Source organism: Sinohyriopsis cumingii, chromosome 8, assembly GCF_028554795.1.
Source record: "Sinohyriopsis cumingii isolate HCF-2022 chromosome 8, ASM2855479v2, whole genome shotgun sequence".
NCBI lineage: Eukaryota > Metazoa > Mollusca > Bivalvia > Unionida > Unionidae > Sinohyriopsis > Sinohyriopsis cumingii.
The window spans coordinates 41679097-41695141 of NC_142968.1; the positions used below are offsets into that span (position 1 = coordinate 41679097).

Genomic DNA, 16045 nt, shown 5'->3' on the forward strand with positions numbered 1-16045 from the left:
GCTTTATATTTTTCCTAGTAAAACAGCAATCTGTTTTGTTGACCACATCAACGATGTATATCCTATACAAAAACAATATCCAAGACCAATTATATTTGTATTGTAAACTGTTGCTCTTATGTCAGTACCCTTCTTGGGTTTAGACTTGCAATAATATATCTTCACTTATTTCCGATAAACTCTTTAATCCTATTCTCTATATGTTTCAAAATATAATCCTTAATTCGTCTTTCTAGCTGTTGCGCTTTATTTTCAGCGTGACCTTTTTATTTTCTCGGTCCCGCACCCTTGTCCAAAGTTTTACCTATCTGGCAAAGCTTGTAAGACTGTTGGCATTAACACGCTGGCAATGGCTTTATACAAAATGGAGTCACAAACTCCGACAAGTGTGATGATGGCCTTGCATTCCAATATTGACTGAATGTGGACAGGCATTCCCTGCCAGAAGTGGAGTAGAAAACTCTGCACCTACAAAAGAAACCCCAACAAAGGTTATTTGATTTCGTATAGCTCTTTGCGCTAAACAAAATATCATAACTCCATAAATTATTGTTTCCATATTTTGGTACACTTTAAAGTGATTCTTTCAGTATTTTCACCACCAAGGTGTGATTTTTCTTGAAAGATTTCCTGATAGGAATTTCATCTTACCGTAAAATCACAAGCCTCTAAACCATAAAAACCCCACAAACGTTTTGTAAAGAAGATGAGGTGTACACTTAAGTTTCGAAACTATTGCTTAGGTTATTTTCATGAAAAATTCAAATATCTGTTCAACGTTAATCTATGAACAAATTAAAGCACGAAACTTCTTTGCCTTGGTGTATGTCTGAAAACAAAAATAAGCACAAAAAAACACTCTTTTCTTTACTGGGTTTCCTACAAATAATGTACCTCGTCAAAATTGGCACGTATGACTGTATCCAATATTCGCTGACAGTGTGTCCGGTACATCATCAGAAATGTAAGGACCTGCAAATATATTAAATCACACTGAAATATGCATTTTGTGATGAAAATAAATTCTACAATATTAATAAAGATTGCAATATTTCCTAAAATGATTCATAATTGACACCGCCTTTGAAATGCCATAGAAGATATTACACCGTGCATTTGTAGATGAAAAGTAAAGTTCAATACCAGCTCATTCAGCTTTACTGTCTTTATTCTATAAAAAATATTTCATTATATGGCGTCATTCATCATACGCCAGAGGCAATAAAATAATCTTTAAATTACAGAGTATTGTGTACGCGGCTTGTAACGGGGCTCACATTTAATTTCGGCACGCCAAACATGTATGACGTCAGTGGTGCCATAAACTGATACTTTTACTGCGATTTGTTACTGCTATAACTTCCTGTTTGTAGCACTGAATTCAGTCGCCAAATAAGAGATGGACACCAAGGTACATGCAATTGAAGAGAAGTGAAATGCGTAACCGCACTTTTGTAAAGGAAATGATACTTTATTACTTAAAATATTTCCATTTTCTGCTTTCGTTTGTATTCTTTTCCGTAAACGGATTAAAGTGATTTATCAGTAAGGTGACTATGAATCTGAATAGTAATCTAAAGATATTTAATCACTTTTTTTTTTACAAAATGAACGATCGAATTTCTTAAGATGGTGTGTGGCCATCTGAAAGTTCTTGACTTTCTCGTCAAAAATGTATCAATTTCTGCCGCAAAACATTAGTTGTGCAAAACGATTTTCAATTCGTAAAAGAGAAGAAAAGAAACTTAGACAAGCTTCTATGTTGTTTCCTCAATGACAAATAAGACATAGGTGGTAACGAAACACATTATTGATGAGAGAGAGAGAGAGAGAGAGAGAGAGAGAGAGAGAGATGCTGTCAGGTTTTAGGGACAATTCATTTCTCAGATCTATTTTAACTTTTGTTGTCATTAACGAAGTAATCAATTATATAAGCGATTTCAGCAGATATCCTTTAAATCAGTGGATCCTAACCGAAGGGTCGCGACCCAAATCAGAATCGCGGAGGGTCGCCAGGATTATTTTTTTTTGAGGGTGGCAAAATTTATCAGGACGTGGAAACAGGGTCGTGAGGCAGATAAAAGTTTTTTTTTAAGGGTCGCGTCCCAAAAAGTTTGGGAACCACGTATTTTAATCAATATGATTTGAAATTAAAGACTATACGAACAAATGTACGAACAAACCATACGCTGGAGCAGAGTAAAAGAGCAAGAATGATTGAATGAATAATCGCAATTGCAAGAAAATATATAAATAAAGAGAATTACGAAACATATGATGCACCTGACAAATCCATATGGACAAACTTAATACCTACAGTGTAAATCAAATATAACTGAAAAGCATAATGTAGATGACCAATCGGAATGGACAATGGTACTACTCAATGGGTTCTCATTTTGCTACAGTATTAGGGGTGTACGTATTAGGGTGTGATATTTTCTGGAGTCGGCGGCGGGGGCACTCGCCTATAGATAGATCTCTGAAATTTCATCTCTACAGGCATGGGTTTGAGTTTCAGCTCGGTCAACGTGGATATGTGAGAAAGTTATCCAGTAGATTCCCGTGGTTCTCCCAGTGTTATCCCATATTCTTCCTCCCCCAAATATACTGGCCGCCATGAATAGCCCATCATGGGCTGAACACATATCGTTAAAACTCCCCAAAACAAATAAACAACTTGTTTTGCTCATGCTGTCCATCGAATTTACCGATAAAGGCAAATCGAGCACTCTCTTACTGGAGTTTGTCGGTTCATTTAATTATTAACCCAATCCATTCTGCTTAATTTTGCAACAGATACATAACAGCTTAGGTGGCAGGGATCAGTTTCGTAAATTGGCCCCTGACAAATTTCTTAACTTAAGGTTATGGTTGTGACTTTTTCAGCTATTATTGGTTACTATATATATATATATATATATATATATATATATATATATATATATATATATATATATATATATATATATATATATATATATATATATGGATATATTTGTGAACCAGGTGTTTCGGGCTTGTGTTGTTCTTGAAATTGATGTCATAGTCGGATAGGAAGAGAAGCTAGCCTCCCATAGCAGTAAACACGTGGGTTCAAGACAAGTAGAATATTTCAAAAACGGCTTGGATGACAACGATTTTGAACTGCATCAAGCTATTTAGTAGACAAAAATTTTCAAAATTTTCATCCAGGGAAAGGGCTTGCGTTTGCACTGTGAGCACCACATGCTGTCAAAAATGGTCTTTGGATGTGAAAAATGCATGTATAATATAGGGGTTGGGGTGCATACACTTCTTCTGCTATGAACTGCCATTGACTTCTCTGGTCAAATGAATAATATTCTTATGCTTTGTTTTAATATAGGTATCTAAAAATATGGACCTTTTCGATTTCACTTGTGTATTTTTTTAATATGATTTTTTTATACTAGGTCGCTGATTGCATCATTAAATTTGTACATAAAAAATGGCCCCTGCCCCCTAATATGAACACTATTCATGATTGGAAGAAGGACCGAGCTACGTATGACTCATATTTTGATGACGTAAATTAATGCAAATGAGGATCAAAATTGAAAGTCCGCTTCCGACTCACTTTTTCGGTGACGAATAGCCATATTCCTAGTTTCATTGGCTTTTATTTCGGCATTAATTTGTCATTCTCATTCAAGCAGACATATTTGTATACGCACATAATTAGCTCCTTCACTATCAGGCATGTTTGGAGACAGCAGTTTCAAGTAAAGAAGCCAGGCTTTCGCTTCCTGAATTCGTAAATGTTCTGGTATACTTTTCGACCTACCTTGGTGACGTCAGTTTTCGTCATGTGTGTCCCTTTGCGTTACTACGAAAGGTAGGTACGATAATAAACGGTACGTTGGCCACGCATAGATCAATACAAAGGTCGCACGGACGGACACAGAGACAGAACATTAATTAACAAAAGAGCTAATCCATCACTACCTCTTTCAATTATATGATAGGGTTAATCAGACGTGTAATTGGCGGACAGAATAGAAAGATCAAAGCAGATACATATATTTGTTATATTGTTCTTTTAGTAGCTCGGTGAATGCAAATATTTCTAGGTGCTCTCGATATAAACATCGATACCGCAGATCTGTCGATTGTAAATTTAGTGAACATTGTTGATCTCTGATCATTAGGCCTAGGTGTCAATATAAATATCTTTCAGTTGATGCCACTAAAACACTTGTGTGTTCATTAGTACTTTCAAGACTGGACTATTGTAACTCAGTTATGTCTGGTTCATCTCAATATCTACTCCAGAAACTTCAAAAAGTTCAAAACACAGCTGCTCGGATCATACTTAGAGTACCACGATCAGAGCACACCTTCCCGCTGCTCTGTACCCTATACTGGCTATCCATTCGATCCAGAATCAAACACAGAATTTGTTCTCTGTGCTACGTTTCACTGTCAGACTCTAGTCCAACATACCTATCCGATCTCACCCATAAGTACACACCAGCAAGATACTTACGCTCCTCTTCTGAAGTCGTATACTCATTATTCCCACTATGAAAACAAAGTCATATGGACAGCGTTCTTTTGCATACCAAGGCCCAGCAACATGGAATGAATTGCCCACTGAACTTAGACACAAAGACACAGTGACCACACTCAAGAGGGCTCTCAAAACTCACTTATTTCGACTGCAAGAACAAACTTAAAGACCTAATAATGTTTCCTACCTGAAATATTCTCAGCTTGTTTTTTTATTTTTTAATGTTTTTCTAATTTCATGGTGTCTGTTTTTGTAATAATATTATTATATGTTTTTTTATTTTATAGGTGTTGTCTAATGTTGTAAAGCGCTTAGAGCTTCTAAAGATTAGGCGCTCGACAAAGTCCTCATTATTATTATTATTATTATGTAATAGTGTGTCGACGTTGTAACGTCAAATTTTAGTACTACGATTATCCGTTTTTGGAGATATTGACAAGTTCGATGGAAACTTCTTATGTCATGGTATATGTGAATAGAACTGTAAGGTAAATTAATCTGAAACCTTTAAGGGTGAATAGCGATAAGCCTACTGCTGAAATCTTTGTAAGGATACGGGGTAAAATTATAGTCTGAGTGCCATTTTGCCACATTTAAAATGTATATAATTCAACTCCTCCTTTTCATTATCAACGTCATTATCGTCATAATCAACATCGTCATCAACAATAGCTCGAACGACATAAAAATATACACTCGTCCCACACCAAAGCACAAGAGATAATAAGAAAAATAATTAGCACTTTCCCCCTTTTCTCGCATTATTTAGTCAACCTTCAGTGCTGCTGTCATCACAGCGACATATAGTCAGCTATAGACAATATTGAAGTTTCTTTCTTGAAGAGTTCTTTTACTTAACAAAAGATATTCTTGAACCTTTGATAGCTGGTCCGATTTACAATGATCAGTAAAAAAAGAAAAAGTTTGATTTATTGTCCAGTCTTTCTCGGCAATTTCACGCCGTTGATACACGCTTACCAGAAAGCTTTATTATAAGCAACAAAGAGGTGTTCTTAAAATAGATAGTTGTCAAAGAAATAAAATCTTATTTCTGTTCTGAATATTTTCCTTGCACTTTCTATAGAAAAAATCCTGAAGCATTCTTTAGCAATTCTTGTAGGAAATGTAATTGTCTCGAAATTAAATATTGTGCTTTTCTTGGGAAGTCGTAAGGCGACATTAAAGTTATTAGACAACCTGAAGATCTCGCACCAAGAGATATAACATTTTTGTTCGTCAAACTTTATAAACTGATCAAAGTAGATAGATCAATTTTTTATATCGATGTAACTCAATTTTTTTAAGTCCGTTAAGTGCAAATATTGCTAAATGCCCTCGATTCCATCATCTGGGCCGTGGATCAAAATGTTTTGTCAATGATCAAATTATCGAATATTATTTATCACCGCTAATCTTGTGTCACCATATATGGCCCACAGTCCATCCACGTTGCAACATTAGTTTTTAGAACTACGATTTGCTGTATACGGAGATAATGAGACATTTGAATGAAACTGTGTTATGTCATGGTTTTCATGAACAAAATATATATTTATAACATCCAAGGGCGAAAAGTGATACGCCGAAGACAAAAAAAGTTGCAAGGATACGAGGTAAAACTACGATGCAAATTTGAGAGCCATTTTCCTTGCTACTTTAAGAATATTTAGAAATCATATCCCTTTGGTACTTCTCCCATCTTTCCCTCCTCCTCACCCCAACAGAAAACAAGAAACAAAATTATAATTTCAATGAGCTGAAGAATGACAGATATCCTGTTTCTTGGTATGGTTTTCTTTATCTTCCGTGTTGCAGTCATCTATAGTTTTATTAGAAATCGTGTCCAGTGTAAACATACTTCTTTGGTTGTGAGATTTGAAATAACACATGTAAATAGTAAATATTGACAATGAAATCAGGGTAAAACATGTTTCAAAAAAAGAAACATACTGATTAGATCTACAATATATGTGTTACAAAAAACAGACCCATAAATATAACATAGAAATCAAAGAACTCTATACATGAGACAAGGATATTAATTATCTAGTCAATGACCGGATTTAAATTATTACATTACTCTCAATTTATAAATCTATCATAGTCCAATTTCATTCCAACAGATATCCAGCCAGATGCAAAAGTTCAAGCACTTTTTTCGGGGGTGGGGTGGGGTGGAGTAGCTGATATATTTCACAAACTGTATTCATAAACGTTTTAATGGTTGGTCCGAATTAGGTGTCGCGTGTTCAGTCCTTTATTAAAATTGCTGACCTACCAAATAAATATGTATTTATTTTTTCCCTAACTATGCGAGTCGTTTGAGTCTAGCACCTAAATCATATTTTGGGTTCACAACGGCGCAAACAAGCTTAATGTACTGTCCAAGCTTTCGTTCCTTTGATAGACAAGTTTGTAGGAGATCTTTATAATAAGCAACAATAAAAAAAATATATTAGAATGCGTAGTTGCAGAAAAAATGGTATGGATGTACTAAAGCTTTTTCTTCCAAGTTTCATAGAAAATGTCATGAGGCTTTTTATTGCAATCTGTATAGGAAATTAAATTGCATTCAACAAAAATGTGTCCTCTTCCTGAAAGGTAGTCTGGCGATGTTAAAGCTATTCGAGAATTTGAAGATTTTTTATTTATACATTCAAAATTCTTCTTTAATGTATATTAAATATAATCACGTTCAAGAACAAAAACATAATGCACATGACAAATCGACTTGGACAACGAGAATACTATTTTAAGACGGTGCTAGAAGTGTGCACTATTCACGAGCCCTTTGAATTTATTGTTTCTGTGATTATACGTTTCTCTCAGAAAGTAGAAAACAGTAATCGTTATCTTTAGAACCGCTACTGATAAACGCAATTCTTTCTTACTGGTGTTTATCAGTTCATTTAAAACTCAAGTTCAGTGTATACGCCAACTGTATCAAAACAGTCCCTTGAACAATCTCGCTTAACGAATGAGCCCATAGCAGATTTTTTAAAAATTTTATACAGTAACTTACTTATGTTTCAATTGGGAAGTTTTGTTTCATTCCGTCACTCCGAACATTTGTAACGTCTATGGTGTCATATAGCTATAGGTAGGCTTCTTCAATTTCGTAGCAATGAAGCGTTCAATCGACAAGTAAGAGATATACACATTAGGCTTATGCTGTGGTTCCAATGACGTCACGCTAAGAACGGTAACTGTACTAGTCTTTACTAGAACTTACCTGTGTTTTCCTCGCGTCACAGGATGTCGCAATTTCAAATCCTAATTAAAACTTCCATTTTACATTTACTAAATTAAATGATCAATCGGAAGTGTTAATAAGACACGAATAACATTATTTTATAGCAAACGTTACATACCAAAATTTGACAAAACTCTTGACCTTTAAAAAAAAATATAGTAAAGCGTGATTTTGTGTAAAATATATCTGTTATGTAACAAAATTAGTGCCAAAAGCTGATAAAACTTGTTTCCAGCCTGAAAGTCAGAGCCTTAAACATGGTTTGAGACAAAACGGGTTTTTTCACCACCACCACCACAATGTTTTAATCAGTTGGATAATTGTCTACGTTTATTGGGCGTATTTTATATAATTACCAAATTTTTAGCATGACTTTGAACAACACTTGATGTATATAAAACATATCTGGTATATATAAATTTCAGTATTTTTCTATAGCCAGTTAAATTTGCTAATGAACATATTAAAGGCAACACAAATAAGCATTAGTTCCAATTCATTTAGGTACCACTGTTCCCTTATTAGAGAATAATCGGTTTTCGGAATAAAATTATTGAATATAATAAATAAACATTCATCCTATCAAGAAGTGTATCTACCTTGTCTTCTGCTACGTTTGGGGGAAGTTTGATGTCTTTGATTTCAGGAAATTCTGGAAGTAACGTCCCAAGCTTTGAACGCGGAGAATAGGCAATGATCTGTCAAGACAAACAGGTGTTAACATCCTTAAAATGTGTATAGAGCAGTCCAATATAAAGATGTAAACGTTAAACAATCGGTACATATCTACTGAAAATGTATTTATTTCTAGCTTTCATAAATTACACGAATGACTTTATTGCATGGTCCTAAAATGGGGTACAGAGACTAAAGATATTCAATCTTTTGGGAGGAAATTTACTATGAGAGAGAGAGAGAGAGAGAGAGAGAGAGAGAGTGTGTGTTTCTAGTCCTAAAATGTTTCTGATGTAACAATTTTTGAATACGTATGAGATCATTTTCCTTAAATGAATTGCTGAGAACCTTTAAATTAGAATTTACCTGTTTTGAACCATCTTTCTTTCCTCCATTATTGCTGAAAAAAAGATTAACTATGAACTTAAAACTGGAATCTAAGTCACCATAACATTTTAAATGTAGATCTTTAGTAATTTATTTTCAAGCTTTAGTAAAAATAAATCTCTATTCTCTTCATATTCTCTGGATACGTAACTATCTAACAAAGTTTTTCCAGTATTAGAACACAATATGATGATTAGATAAATCTCTATTCGCTTCATATTCTCTGGATACGTAACTATCTAACAAAGTTTTCCCAGTATTAGAACACATTATGATGATTAGATAAATCTCTATTCTCTTCATATTCTCTGGATACGTAACTATCTAACAAAGTTTTCCCAGTATTAGAACACAGTATGATGATTAGATAAATCTCTATTCGCTTCATATTCTCTGGATACGTAACTATCTAACAAAGTTTTCCCAGTATTAGAACACAGTATGATGATTAGATAAATCTCTATTCGCTTCATATTCTCTGGATACGTAACTATCTAACAAAGTTTTCCCAGTATTAGAACACAGTATGATGATTAGATAAATCTCTATTCGCTTCATATTCTCTGGATACGTAACTATCTAACAAAGTTTTCCCAGTATTAGAACACAGTATGATGATTAGATAAATCTCTATTCGCTTCATATTCTCTGGATACGTAACTATCTAACAAAGTTTTCCCAGTATTAGAACACAGTATGATGATTAGATAAATCTCTATTCGCTTCATATTCTCTAGATAAGTAAATATGTAATAATGTTCTCCAAATATTAGAACATTGTATAATGCTTAGGAAAACCTATTCTCTGGATACGTAACTGTGTAACATACTTCGCATAATTTAAAGCATAGCTTATTCTTAAATAATACTACTATTACTACTTCTATTACAAATAATAATAATAATAATAATAATAATAATAATAATAATAATAATAATAATAATAAACGTTTAATAACGAAAAAATATCAAAAGAAAATATATCAATGCTCAGTTATATGACGAGTATAAATTTAATCCTAATAAGTACACAGGGTATACATAAAGTTACATGCTTGTTATATTCTGAGAAGGTGTAAAAAAAAACACGTACATTGATCAGCGATACGTCGAGGCCGTAAAACCAAGATGACTTCTTTTGCCCCGACTTGGAACAAAATATGAATCCGTTTTTTATATTTTATGTACGTCCTGTTTTACGTTTCCACATATTTTGAATGGAACTATAAACACTTAGGGTTTATGAAGTTCAATTCAATGCACTGAAGAATATAAAAATGCGTACGTCAGTTAAAATCCCAAAATAGTCCAGGCCAGGATGTGGATTATGGAGTATGGATCGAACATGGAACACTAAATCAGTGAGCTAAGTAACACGTGTATTTTTTTAGTTCCCTGATTAGATTAACCAAGTCAGATTAAATCGGTAATGTATAGATTTACGGCATGCACTATAAGTATTAAACAGATTGGAATACTACTAATTAATTAGAGCAATTACCTTTGTACACCCTTTGCAGAATAAATTATATCATAATAAGACGAGTTCTCTTTTATTCCTATTCCGTAGTAGTGGTATCTGAAAGAAGCCATAGCAGAACATTTGAACGGTTTTATAATGTATTTCTGACGTTCATCCAGCAGGGCAAACAAGATGATTTCAGAATGAAAATATAAATGGATATTACATTGTCCACTTCTTCCGTTTTCTTTACCTTTCTGGAAAATATAAACCATCTCTGTCTACTATGTCAGACAAAGGAAGCGGTTTAGTAGATATACCATATACGTCCTTGAAACAAGTCAACCATGAATACAAGATGCTAATATTGTTTAGACTGATGCTAGCATTATACAGTCCTCTTCCTATCGTGTTAATGAGAAATGGGAAAACATGTTTAGTTAGTTATCCTGGCCATTATCTTGAAAAGTATGTGTTCTCTCTCGATTCAAACACACAGGTGAATAATAAAGGGGAGATAACTAGTATTTTGTCAACTCGTGTAAAATAATATGAAAGTAAAATATGAAACTCATCAAATGCTAACATCTATTATTGAGTTCTTGTTAAAACACCAAGCCAAGTTCAAATGAGAAAAATCAACACGATGTTATTGTCATTTAAAAACATAGCATTTACGGCGAAAGTTAGAAATGAAAAGAAATAGACCTAATAACCTCGGTACTTTGGATTGACACTGATGTGTTAAAACCACTTATTATTTGAAAATAATAATGTCCATAATTTGAGTAAATGTATAATTTTCGAAGCTAGAAAGTAACTAGATGACGTTATTGAACTGTACACACACCCATCCGTATTTATATCACACATGGAATGAGAAAAACCTAATAAAATTGAAAACTTTTCTTACTTGGATTGGCCTCTAGTTCCAAGTCTTCTTGTGGTGATCTGCGGAAACTGCTGTCGGATGATCTGGAGTAGTCATGGTTGAGAACAAACGTTTATTTTATCACACAGAAGCGTCTGAGAACCGAATATGCTCGCTAATAATTCGAGTCATAATACAAACCGCTTTTAATTCGAGCCATAATACAAATTGCTTATAATTCGAGTCATAATACAAACTGCTTTTAATTCGAGCCATAATACAAACTGCCTTTAATTCGAGTCATAATACAAACTGCTTATAATTCGAGTCATAATACAAACTGCCTTTAATTCGAGTCATAATACAAACTGCTTATAATTCGAGTCATAATACAAACTGCTTTTAATTCGAGCCATAATACAAACTGCTTATAATTCGAGTCATAATACAAACTGCTTATAATTCGAGTCATAATACAAACTGCCTGCAATTCGAGTCATAATACAAATTGCTTATAATTCGAGTCATAATACAAAACAACGCTTTGTTAAAATGTATTTTTGTAATCATTTTATAAAAGTCTGGGAAATGCTACCTACGGTTACCTTAGTTCTACAAGTTACTTTCTATTTTACTGACGGTGGAGACTTAGGAGCTCAGGTAAAATGCATACATATTTTGTACGTAGTTGTCTGATCCAGGGACATGGCAATTAAGCCATGTTATGCGGTACTTATGCGCCCATTTTTGCAATATAAGTTGTTTCTGTTATTAAGCCAATATTGTTGAACAATATCAGAATGCTCTAAATATTGTCAGAAGCCTACATTTTTTAGATGTTATTTTCCTGATGATTGTTTTTCTCACCATCTGAAAATCAAACAATTGCACTCTTCTTTGGTTTGACTTTCTGCTATTGTAAATTACCCCTGGGTAATATACCCCTCATATGACAACCTCCATTTAAGCCGGTATTTGTGCATACAAAAACAATGATAATCCACATTTGCCCATGGAAAATAGTCCGAGTTTCCTCTGACCTTTCACGTCAGAAATTATAACAGCTATATTGGGGAGGAAGGTCAGCGTACATTTGCCATCTTATACATAAACATCAAAATTTGTTTATGCCAAACAAGAGGTCGCGAGTTCGAAACTCCCGGCGGGATCCCACATTTTTTGTACACTTTTTTGTACTTTTATGTTCAAACTTTCTTGTAAGCTCACTCATCCCATTTTTATTTATTTATTTTATTAAATACATTTATAATTCCCGTCCTAGGACAGGAAATTCAATCAGTAGAATAATAGAATCTATGCGGATTAAGACAAATAATGTAACTGCGTGATTGGGATTTCCATGTGTCGGTACCAGCACCAGCATAGATTAGTTTCCTTACCCAAGTGTTACCATTTAAATTAAAATAATCATGTATGCAAAATAGTTATCAGATTAAACGCATACAGTATTTATCAGTTACTATTATTGCTTTGCATTTTTATATAGGTCATCCGGTCTAATACTGTTTTATGAAAATTGAATTAATTATCTAGGAAGAATCTATATTAGAAAAGAAAAACAATGTATTTTACAATTGGTACGTGTAATACGTATTGTACTATGAGCGTATCGAGCCACGAGCTACTGTTTGTGAACACCGACCATTAATACGAATATGTTAATGAGGGCAGGGGGATGACCTGTCGACTCATAATCTACGAATGAGAAAATAGAAACATGCAAAAATATAATTATTAAGACAAATAATGTAACTGCGTGACTGTGATTTCAGTATCACAGTTAATCCATGGATGTCGTATGAAAATAACAATAAGTGATTAATACTTTTAAAGGTAACAAATAACTTTCATCTTTTCTAATTTTGGAAATGATCTATGGTAGCGAATGATATTATACTGGGTAGTCAGTTCTAACGACGTGTGTGATTTGTATGTGTTGGACTATTAATCGAGAACAATAGATCTCTGTTACTAACATATATAACTCACTTTTTCCTTGGAAGAGGTGAAATTCTATGTGACATACAGGTGATGTAATTGATATTGGTTGTAAAATTACCTCCATGTATTAAAGATCCCTCAAACATTGATAACAATGTGAAAAGAATTCCAATTAATGAATATTTTATTTCCGGAAAATTTAGTGTGGCAAGTTTTGCTGTTACTAGTGCAATGGTACGCTACAGTGAGATCATGTGGAATAGTGTGATGAATGAATCACTCTGAATGGTAGGTGCAGGAGTTTTCATTTGCAATTGTCGTATTATGTTTAATTCAACTGCGGTTGAACGGGGTTGTTTGACAAAATGTGAAGAAAGCATGTTTGACATAACACACTTCTGGTTGTTGCCGAATTTGCGGTAGTTGTTGATATAGTTTAAATTTTGTGGCCAGTGATGTGTATAACCTGTATGTCTGGATTAGTGTTTTCTGTTTGTTTCTGACATGAATATTTTCTCACGTTTGAGTTTTTGTAATATGTTTAGAAGTAAACTTGGAAAAGTTTGTTTAAACAGACTTTTTTATATTCATGACGGTACTCCGCTTTCTTGTCCCCAACTGGTGCCTGTAAAAATCCACTGCTTATGTGGCCCAGGTGCGTCCACGTGGGTTACATGGGCAAGTAGAATGTTTGGACAAGAAATCACTGGTACTCTCGTTTTTATAACAGTCGTAAATACAAGACACCAATCAGGAAATATGGGGTTAGCGTACGTTCTTGGAATTTCATTGGTTGTGTTTCCTGCCTCCTTCCTTGACCTTATCTTTTCCTGTCTCCTGTTTAACTGGAAATATTATAAAGGTAGTCCCAATCTTGTTTTATATCTACACTTGATGTTTCTTTGTTCTTCATCCCTACCCCGTAAACCAGAGTGTAACATATTGTTAAACCATAAAGTGTTTAATAAAGTTGACGATGTTCTAGGTGAGTCAAACAGTCTGATTAAAATCAAATTTCCACTATCCTGGGTGAAGATCTGGCAGCGACCGCGTAGGGGTTATGTTCTAGTGACTTTTGAATTAGCCAGTGGAAATGCAACTTTTAGAAATCTGAAAGTGAATCAAATCAATAGACACACGCTAATGCTTTTTAGTTCTACTATTCAGTCTCCCAAGCGCGAAGATATTTTAGCGAATATGGTAATCAAATAGGTCACCAGAACATGACCCCTACGCGATCGCTGTGAGATCTTCACGTAGGATAGAGGAGATCTGATTTTAATCAGATTGAGTAGCCAAATAGTTTATTCATGTAATCAGCACTGATGACCATAGCTATTCTGGGCTGTATGATACACTTTCACTTATGAGTTCTACCAAATAACGCATGTGTGTGTGTGTGTGTGTGTGTGAAGATGTTTTATATGATCTGTTATCAAAGTTGGAGAGACCTTAGGTTACTTTATGAGTGAGTATGTTGTTCTTGTTGTTTGATTTTTAAACAACTCTGTCAGGCAAAGTAAAAGACAATAACAGTTTCTTCCCTTGACAAATTGCTCCTCGCGTGTGCACACAATGCCTGAAACAACCAGGCTGATATAAGAAAAATAAGGTTAGCACATCAGCTGGATTTCTCTGTCGCATGGGTGAGAAAAACTGGAATTCACCAAAAACCATGCGCTAGCTGAATAGGATATTTGCTTTAAGCTGGGGCTAGCAAAATTAGATGACATATCGTAACGTGGGCTAGCAAAAATTGGTTGACATTATATCACACCCTGCGAGCCTGATGTCGATTAAATATAATATTCATCTCCTCATTTTAAGCAAATTCAAACTTCTTTCGTCTCTTTACTGAACCATGGCCGGATGGGGAGAAGTTTTCCGAACCTCCTCCCAGCTATAAAAAATAACGTTCATACACAGAACCTTATTGTCACTTGTCACTTGAAATTTGACCATAGTTTTATTCATGGGCATGTTTATTGGGTATTATGCATACTTTGGGGAAATAGACTTTTGCTTTGGTGCTCTATCGTGGAAAGTCGTGGATTTTTAGAAATTTAGGACCCAACCCCAATACTTGAAATGATCTGGCCCCAAACCGACGCACGAACGAAATTTACAGTGTTTACAAAAATAACACGGTGCTACGCCATTTCTAACGTTATATTGTCACGTGATGCAAATCTCGCGTCTACATTTTTCTTGATATAAGTGGTCAAAATATCACACACACACAAACACACACACACACACACACACTGTAGAGAAAAAGACATAAAACACACTGATGCCGCAAGATTTGGCCATCGTGCGACTAATCAATGCTGCATGGAGGAGTACTGGACACTCGACTCGTATGTCGGCTTATTACAGTTACAACTTAAGTGTTAATTAATTCGAATGAGAAGACAATGTACTTATCGATGTCAGGCAGGTAGATTTCGCTACAATGTCGTTTAACTTTGCTAACCCATGTTTACAGAAACTACCAATTGTAGCTACCGTCTGGTTTCGGCTAATTCCATCTTTTCGATATGAAATGCGCTTTGATCTTCCACCCCATCATAACTATCAAAATATAGACAACAGGATATCTATGTTCAGAGTAAACTAGGGGTAACTGGAGAACAGTACTAAAAAAATACACATGTGTTTGCATGTGTGTGTGTGTGTGTGTTCGCGTGAGAGAGAGAGAGAGAGAGAGAGAGAGAGATTTCACATAGCTTTTAACAATTTTACAGTCATATATACGATGTCTGCAGTGTGGCAGTTTATAGTGATGTCTGGCACTGAGGCATCATGCCGCATACATTTAGCATATGTCCCACCCAGTCACATTATACCGACACCAGGCCGACCTAGTGCCAAGCGAGGCAGCTGCTAGTACCATTTTTATGT

General features: G+C 34.6%; 1 protein-coding gene across 1 annotated transcript in view; it reads right to left on the bottom strand.

Annotated features, from left to right (window-relative positions):
* Window positions 1–16045, bottom strand: part of LOC149793352 (transcription factor RFX4-like) — a 46575-nt gene that overhangs the window by 12205 nt on the left and 18325 nt on the right. The window contains exons 5-10 of the mRNA XM_089968986.1: window positions 11222–11283; window positions 10348–10425; window positions 8826–8859; window positions 8384–8482; window positions 895–972; window positions 305–468 (exon numbers count right to left, since the gene is read on the bottom strand). Of these exons, the coding sequence (XP_089825112.1) occupies window positions 305–468; window positions 895–972; window positions 8384–8482; window positions 8826–8859; window positions 10348–10425; window positions 11222–11283 (515 nt within the window). The remainder of the gene's footprint in view (window positions 1–304; window positions 469–894; window positions 973–8383; window positions 8483–8825; window positions 8860–10347; window positions 10426–11221; window positions 11284–16045) is intronic.